Genomic DNA, 9,441 nt, shown 5'->3' on the forward strand with positions numbered 1-9,441 from the left:
GTCTGCTCTAGCTTTACCATAAGCTTCAGCATCCCCTTTCCTAAAGGCAATGTTACGTGCCCGTAACAGAAGCCGAACCTCCCTATTCATCCACGGCTTCTCGTTCGGGTATATCGAGATCTTTTTCCAGGTAGTAACACTATCAGTGGTAGCGCTAATATAATCAAGCACAGAGGAAGCTGAAAGGATTTATACACCATTTTGTATGCTGTTCTCCATCTTGTCTCAAATGCCTTATAGTGAGTGGAAAATTACAAGTTTCTATTCTGCTTTGTGACAGTCTGCTGCTGCTCAAGGCTGCTTTGCTCAAGGTTATTTCCTTTAAGATGTATTTCACATGTTTTCTACAAAAACTGTCTGTTCTCCCATGTCCTTGTATAATAATAACATATATCCCCTAGACAGTAACTGGAACTCCTCCCTGCTACACCCCTGTATCATCCAATCATCTCTTGTCGAGCCCATGCATGCTATACTGTATAAATATGCTGTATGTGTAAACAATAAATCAGTGTTGTACCTTGCATACATGATGGTCTTCTTTTCTGATCAGCATATACAGGGTTAACACTCACGGAGCTCTAAGGGGGGCCATCAAATTGAGGAAGAAGGGATAAAGGAAGATTGGTTAAAGTCCAACTCCCTATCCAGAGGTAGGTTAGAGTCCACCTCAGGAGGTAGGTTAAAAACTACTCCTAACAGCTGGGGGCCCGGCCCGGGATTTCGATCTTCGTTCCCGTTGAACTGTTGACACCCATACGTGGTCTGTTGCCTGTTCTCGGATCACGGACATATCGAATCCTGAATCCGTATAGACCTTTACTTCAAAAGTAGTAAAGTTTCAGCTGGTTGTTTTATAGTGTGCACACGCAGATCAGTGATCTGGTAATATATAAAGAGTGACCTAAGGGGTCCGCTCATTAGTCACCTCAATTTGATCGCCCTTTTTTCTATATGGCCATTTCTTACTATCCTTCTTTTACAGTATAAGTTGTATTACGTGTAATATCCTTGTGTGGTTGGTAAGTGAACACACATGCGATATATGTATTTAACTTGTACATCTTGTGCGGTTGGTAAGTTGACGCACACTAACTCTTTCTCTCTCTTGTCTCATTGATTACTGTATGCCAATAGACTTGCGGACTATATGCTCCCCTCTCTTTGGGGTAACGCAACGTGAGGCTTCATATGCAGTTTTCAGGATAAAACCACTTGACTCTATCCACTGTCACGTAGACAGTCTGTGGTTATAACTAACCAATCATAAACATTAATTTTTATGAGATGTATAAAGTGAATACATAATTCACACAGTATTCAGATAAAGACCAACCCTTTCAGTCTGCTGCTGTAGGTACACTCCTGCCTTACTGAAACGGCGCCCCTGGTCTGGATACTAAGAATTTTTCACGCTCTCATATTTCATCCATTCTCATACTTCATCTACGTCTATGTCACACCCCAGGCATCCATACATAGGTACTTGTTTAAATTGTAAATGTAGTATCGTCCTCTGGTACCATAACCCCGACAGAGACGATTATTGGCCCAAATTGACATCTGTCATTAGAGAACCCACAAGATTTAAACTCATAACAAAGACATCATCTAATGGCACCGTTTTAGAATCCGTTATTATATTGGGTTGTCATTTGGATACAGGACTTATTGAAAAATACATTGATCAGACATACCCATTTTTCTTAACAGATATACCAATTAACCTTTTCACATATCCTATTATCTGTCCTAAAACTTTAGACCAGATCCACAAGTTACCTGAAGGTAGTCAACTACTCTATTTCCTTGACTTTAGTCAAGACCCTGAACATCAGGAACAAATTAAAAGGTGGAGAAAGTTCTCACACAAACATAAAAGGACATAAACTAAACATGGGTTCAAAAATTAGTAAAAATAAAATAATTTCCTATCCACCACCCTTACCCAATGAAACTTGTAAGGAATATGTAGCCCGTAATTCTTCTACAGACTATTTCCTAATTGACCCCTGGGTAGATAACCTGGCAGGTTGGTCGGAAAAATGTAGTCCCAACCCCTTCCCTAGAGACGGCTCTAATTATCCTTTCTTTATGCAAATGATAAAAGGTCTTTGTCTTGGGGACAAAGAAGCCTTCCCCTGGTATACAGGAGATCCCACCTGGGATATGAAATACATGCGTGCAGGAGGTGAACAATGGCTTATTATTGCACCTTTCTGGCATGACACCAATTTGACAAAGAAACAAAAGAAAATTAGAGACGTCACTGCAAAACTCCATAAAATAGAGGAGACTCGTATCAATAAGGAAATTAAAGTCCTTTCACCTCCACCTTACAGTCCAGTATACCCTTCCCTCACGGATACAGAAATGATGGCCGTGGGTCACCATGTTCTACATCCTACCGCACCTCCACCCAAACCAGATCTTAAATTAGATGATAAAAAGGAAACTAATACCGAGGATATGCCTTTGTTAGAGGGAGAAGAGAAAGGACCTTTAGCAAAAAGCACCAGAGTATCAGCAGACAAATCATTAGTTACTACAGAACTTGGCCCGAAGACAACAAAATCTGGTGCCACCTATGATGGCACAACAACTCAATACTGTCCCTTCATGACAATTGGTGACCAATTACTTGTTAAACCAATTGACATAGAAGACCTAAATAGGATCATTAAACACTGCCCAAAACCCTCTGTAACCGCGGCAGGAACCATTGCCTATCTGAAGAAAGCATGTGTAGGCAGAAATTACACCCATGATGACATAAAACTGATTGTCGATAATGTAATCGACCATCACCATGCGTGGGATTGGGGTAAGATCAAAAGTTTCGAAAACATTACAACCACGGTAGGAACAGAAAACTACCCCTTAAATAATTCAGACGCAATAGCCACAATGTGGACAGAAATAGAAGCAGGGATGACCAAGATCTTCAAAATGAGGTCCTCATTGCCTGTCGCAGTGGCGTGTAAACAAAAACCCACTGAATCAGTCACTGAATTTTGGAAGAGATTTAAAAGATGCTGGACTGAGGAAGCGGGACTATTTCTTGAAATATTCTCCTTACTCATTTCCACCTTTATCAATAACCTGCACCCCTCCATTTCCACGCCAGTTAAACAAAGTGTCTCTTCCTGGACTTCAGACACCCTCCAAGAATTTGAGACCCATTTGTATGAAAAGGAGGCAGCTGGATGTTTTGACATGAAAAAGACAATTGTCACAACACACAGTTATCAACAAGACAACAGGGGCCCATCAAATAGACAGAGTAGGGCACCCCAATATGGTCAAAGGAAACCCTTCAGACCACCACAAGGCCCACCACACCAACACCATCGGGCCCCTCTTTACAACAGAGATAATAACACTGGCACAATAGCAAAAGACACAACATGTTACAATTGTGGCCAAGACACACACTGGGCTAGGGAATGCCCATTCCCACCCCAAAGACCACAACAACCATATCGACCTCCACCAGGCACACACAGGTCTCAGCAACCATCTTTCACACAAGGGCCACCCAGAGCAGCACGTGGCCCCACACCCGTCCAAGAACATGTACGTTTTAGAGTTGATTGGTCCGACCCCACCTTGTGACGGGGCCCGAAGGAGGGTGTCCTATCTTTTGTACAATTCACCACACACTGGGAAGACGCACCCCTTATCACTTTATATGTTAATGGAAAGAAGCTACCCTTTTTGGTAGATAGCGGTGCCACAACCAGTGTCCTGTGTTCATTACACTATGATGGTGAATTGCAAAAGACTACTCCTTCAATGGGAATCAATGGGATACCCACTGACACTTATCTGACTGACGAACTGATCATACAGTCCATGAACGGACATTACTTAGGAGAACATCAGTTCAGGGTTATTTCAGAATGCCCTGTTAACTTGTTGGGAAGGGATCTTTTCAACAAATTCCACATCTCCATTACACCCTCACCCAAAGGAAGTGGACTTCACGTCACTTCACCACACTTCCTAATGTCCCAAGATTCACTTGATACCTCAATTGACAAAATCAATGCAGAAATTTGGGCCAAGGGTCCCTATGACACAGGCCTCATACCCTGTACACCATACAAAGCCAAACTCAAGCCAGACTCTAGTCACGTGTACAGCAAACAATACCCTTTATCATCAGAGAAAATTGACGGTCTTAGACCAATGATACAGGAGTTTTTAAAAGAAGGCATACTGAGATATGTGATCTCACCATACTGCACACCCATCAACCCGGTCGCTAAGGCTGATGGAAGTATTAGATTTGTACAGGACTTGAGGAAGGTAAATGACCTCATAGTCCCAATTGCACCAATAGTGCCAGACATTAACACACTCATTTCAGCCATCCCTGCAGACGCAGCATTTTTCACAGTAGCCGATCTGAAGAACGCATTTTTCAGCATTCCAATAGATGCAGAGACCCAATTACTTTTTGCTTTTTCTTTTGAAGGTAAACAAATGACTTGGTGTCGTTTACCACAAGGCTATATTGACTCCCCAGTGGTCTATAGCATAGTCCTCCAAGCCACATTGGCACCCTGGCACCCCCCCTGTGGTTCAGTCCTGCTACAGTATGCAGATGATCTGCTACTCTGTAGTCCAACGGAGGAAGCCAGCCGGGAAGATGGTATATCATTATTGAACTGGTTATGTGAATGTGGACATAAAGTGTCCAGAACAAAAATGCAATGGTGTCAAAAGCATGTCAATTACTTGGGTTTTGTGCTCTCTGAGGGAGAAAGGAAAATCAGTCCACAACGCATACAGTCTGTACTGGGCCTGGTCACCCCAGCTACCCAGAAGGATATGCTGTCTTTCTTGGGTATGGTAAACTACTGCAGACAGTGGATTTCTGATTGTTCCTATTACGATAATATCTTGAGACAGTGCACACTCAAAGACAAACCCAAAGTCATACAATGGTCAAATGAAATGTTTTCTGCATATGAAAAGCTCAAAGCAATGTTAGTTAAAAGTCCCGCGCTTGGTCTCCCCAACTATGTTTTGCCATTTCATTTGTTTGCAAGGGACACTTGTAAAACTGTGGCGGGCGTGCTCACCCAAGGTCATGGAGGCAAAATGCGCCCTGTCGCATTCTTTTCAAAGGTAATGCCGGTCACTGTACAAGGAATGCCTGCTTGTCTTCGAGCGCTGGCTGCCTGTGCAATGGTTGTTGAAATGGCTGCCACACTCACTTTAGGACACAACACCATCCTTCACACTACCCACAACGTCCTGTCCATCTTAAAAGGCTTACATACGCAACACATGTCGGCCCAAAGACTTAGTGGTTATGAGGTACTCTTACTAGGTAACCCATCACTTGTTATCAAATATGCTACAAATACAGAAGGACCTGTGCCCATACTTAATGCCCTTTTAGGCTTAAAAGGACCTGATGACGAAGCACCTCCCCCACATGACTGTTCTCTGACAATCGACTCAGAAACTTCACCCAGAAGTGACATGTCGGCTGTACCCATACCCGACGCCGACATAATTTTTGTCGACGGCTCCTGCAGTCGACCAAATGACAAAACATACCAGGCAGGCTACGCAGTAGTTAAACTTCCTCAAACTGTCCTTGAAGCAAAAGCAGTTCCTCTGCAATCAGCACAGGCTGCTGAGCTAATCGCTCTCACCAGAGCTTGTCACTTGTACACAGGAAAACCTGTCAACATTTACACAGACTCCAAATTTGCTTATGGCGTTGTTCACGACCACGGCATGATTTGGCAGCGCCGAGGTTTCACAGGCGCTGATGGAAAAGGCATCTCACATGCCCAACTTATTGCTGACTTATTGCACGCAATCACATTGCCCTCACACATTGCCATTCTCCATTGCAAAGCACATACTGGTGGAAAAGATGATATCTCACGAGGCAATGCCCTCGCTGACACTGCTGCAAAACAAGCTGCTGCCACATCCACATACAACCTCACACTTACCATAATGTCACCACCGTCACTAGAAGACACATACTTACTTACAGAATTACAGGCAACTGCCTCTAACTCTGATTTATCAGATTGGACATACCCAATTCTGCAGAAGAATCCACGGACTGGATTAATCTGCAAAGAGGGGAAACCCTGTATCCCCCAAACAAGTGCCTCACTGTTCATAGCACACTATCACGGAGTAGGTCACCACAGCAAAGTCACGACAACACTGCTCCTCACCAATGATTTTTACATCACAAATGCAAAAGAACTTGTCACCCAATATGTTAGTAGATGTATTGTGTGTCTTAGAAACAACCCTAACAATCCCAATAAAGCAAAACACCAACATCTTGAATACCCCACCACTCCGTTTACTCACCTGCAGATTGATTTTACCCATATACCAGGTACAGGGAAACAGGAATACGCTTTGGTCATAGTTGATATGTTCTCACGCTGGGCGGAGGCATATCCAACAAAGTCCGAAGATGCAAAAACTGTAGCCCGCATTCTCACGCAGGAGATCATTCCGCGCTGGGGATGCCCGCTACAAATCAATAGTGATAAAGGTTCTGCTTTTACTGCCAAAGTCACTGCTGAACTAGTTAAAGCCCTCCAAATAGATTGGAAATTCCACATTCCGTACCACCCACAGAGTTCAGCTATTGTCGAACGCATGAACCGCACCTTGAAGGATAAATTGAGAAAGGCTACTGGGGGCACCTTCACAAAATGGAAGCAAGTCCTTCCTATTGTGTTAGCTGAAATAAGAATGACGCCACAAAAGACTCTAGGTTACTCCCCTTTTGAAATACTAATGGGACGCCCCTTCCCCACCCCCTGGGCAAGGAAACCACTAGTCACACAAGCAGGAGATTTAGAAGTAATCAGAGAAGAATATGTAAGAACTTTAATACACAGACTAGACGAAATCGAACATGAAGTTGTACTTAAAAATCCTTGTCATCCACAGAAACCTACACATCCATTCCAAGTCGGAGACAAAGTTGTGGTTAAAGTCCTTCCACGCAACAAGAATCCAGGTGATTTCTCCTACGGTCCTGAGACAGAGGTGGTCGCTGTGACAAGAACTGCTGTGCTCACCGATGACAACCCAACGTGGATCCACGCATCCAGAGTGAAGAAAATCCCTACTCCAACTACTTTCGACACAGAGGTCGACACCGATCCTGAGATTGACACAGACCGGACCAGTGAGGTACTAACGGGAGTTAATAACTCTGACCTCCTACGAGGAGAAGAATTGCCGGTAGGGGATCCAGACATCGAGGAAAACGGAATTCCTACTGAGGCCGAGAGGACCCTTGAAGGAAATGATTCCCCCTATCTTAGCTCTGCTGACTTTACTCGCTCTTGTTCTTTATAATTTCTGTACCGCAGAAGTGGATATTACCAGTCAGGATGATGTGCTTACCCTTTGGTACAATTCATCTACCACTCGCGTGGCCACTTACCGAATAAACTATGATACGGTCATACCTAGTAACATGTGGTCCATGCCATCCAAATCAGCTCTCAGCCAGACAAAAAATGTATATATTTGTGTCACAGATGATTATTATTGGGGAAATAACTGCAATTATTGGGGAGCAGTGGGGTGGAATTCAGGTATCGACTGGGCATACAAACCCACCTTGGCTATTGATCGAAAGGACAAGTATGGTAAGCCATTACTTTCTAGGATGACTATCACTAAGGATGACGGTAGATATGACTATTATTGCACTATAAATATTGAAAATCCCAGCCCCAGTGATGCTGGAATGTATGTTCTAGGGGTATGGTGGGGAGGTGGATATGCCAGTGATAGACAACAATTCTATCTCAAAGATATGTTTAACAATCAGGAATACCTTTCCCTCCGTAAGCCACCATCCCCCGCCAGGCCCCAGCCATTATCCCCATTCAAACCACACATAAGTACCTTTAAAGATATGGTTGCTATCAGTAATCCCACATATGAGGACACCATGTCCATAGAGACAGGTTTAGCTGATGTGAATCTTTGGTTAGAATTGATGAAATACAATGCACGACAGACTAACCGAACTGACTGTTATGTATGTGCTAAGTCCAGACCCCACCTTGGTACCGTCCCCCTTAACATACCAGAATCAGAGGATGAATGTTTTTTTACCTTATACACTGGCAATAAAACTAAAGATAATGAATGTGAGTTATGGAAGAAGAACTACCCCATCTTAGGAAAAAAACACCAATCCAGGTAACACAATCACCATATATCCAGGCAACTATACTTGTTACTGTTCTAATGTCACTAAGGGGGTAGATCTGAAAACATTCCCGGATGGTTACTGTGCCATCCGCAGGTATGTAACCTTACCCATCATGAAGAAATCCCTTGGTGACATTTATTTCATTTGTGGGGACATGAAAATTAGAGCAAAGCTTGACAGTGTATGGAGAGGCGAATGTGCTCTCTCAAAAATCATTATGCCTATCCATATTTTGCCAACAGCCATTGAAACACCTTCACCCCTACCTAACCCACACCCTAGACAAAAGAGAAGTACCCCACTGGAAAGCTTTGACCCACACGTATACATTGATACTATTGGTGTACCCCGGGGTGTCCCAGACGAGTTCAAGGCCCGAGATGAAGTAGCTGCTGGCTTTGAATCTCTGCTGCCCCAGGTTACAATCAATAAGAATGTTGCATGGATAAACTATATGTATTATAATCAACAGAGATTTGTTAATGATACAAAGGATGCCTTGAAAGGTATTGCAGAACAACTGGAGGCCACATCACAGATGACATTCCAGAATCGCATGGCCCTGGATATGATCTTGGCCGAGAAAGGTGGTACATGTGTATACATAAACACAGTTGCAGGATGTTGCACCTTCATTCCTGACAATACAGGTCCCAATGGCAAAGTCACACTAGCCATTAAAAAATTAGAAGACTTATCCCGAGAGCTCAAGGAAAACTCAGGTGTCACTGACCCCTGGGCTGCTTGGTTCGGCTGGATGAGCAACTGGAAACATGCCTTAACTCAACTAGGTATCATTACACTTACTGTACTTCTGTTCATCATAATCGTTGCTTACTGTATTTTTCCACTAGGCAGGAGAATAGTTTCCAAATATATAGGTACCACAACACCTGTAGCTATTATGTATATTGATCTTTCCTCTGAAACCCCTACACCCGATGACTATGCTACATATGTGAGGGAACAGCGTATTAAAAGGCAAAGCACACGTGAGAATCAAATAATTTAAATAAATTATGATTCTAAGAGGGGATTGAAAGGATTTATACACCATTTTGTATGCTGTTCTCCATCTTGTCTCAAATGCCTTATAGTGAGTGGAAAATTACAAGTTTCTATTCTGCTTTGTGACAGTCTGCTGCTGCTCAAGGCTGCTTTGCTCAAGGTTATTTCCTTTAAGATGTATTTCACATGTTTTCTAC

At 43.2% G+C, this 9,441-nt stretch overlaps 1 protein-coding gene across 1 annotated transcript; it reads left to right on the forward strand.

Moving 5' to 3' along the window:
- The first annotated feature begins 213 nt into the window (after positions 1-213).
- LOC146080609 (uncharacterized) lies at positions 214-9,198 on the forward strand. Its single transcript, XM_083188081.1, has 2 exons — positions 214-653; positions 6,952-9,198. Exon 2 carries the CDS (start codon positions 7,313-7,315, stop codon positions 8,225-8,227), a length of 915 nt encoding a protein of 304 aa, XP_083044207.1. The 5' UTR covers positions 214-653; positions 6,952-7,312; the 3' UTR covers positions 8,228-9,198.
- Positions 9,199-9,441: the final 243 nt, after the last annotated feature.

This window comes from Crinia signifera, chromosome 5, assembly GCF_055691185.1.
Source record: "Crinia signifera chromosome 5, ASM5569118v1, whole genome shotgun sequence".
Lineage (NCBI taxonomy): Eukaryota > Metazoa > Chordata > Amphibia > Anura > Myobatrachidae > Crinia > Crinia signifera.

Excerpts from the sequence above, each read along its gene's own strand:
- LOC146080609 (XM_083188081.1), top strand. The coding sequence starts at position 7,313 with ATGATTCCCCCTATCTTAGCTCTGCTGACTTTACTCGCTCTTGTTCTT.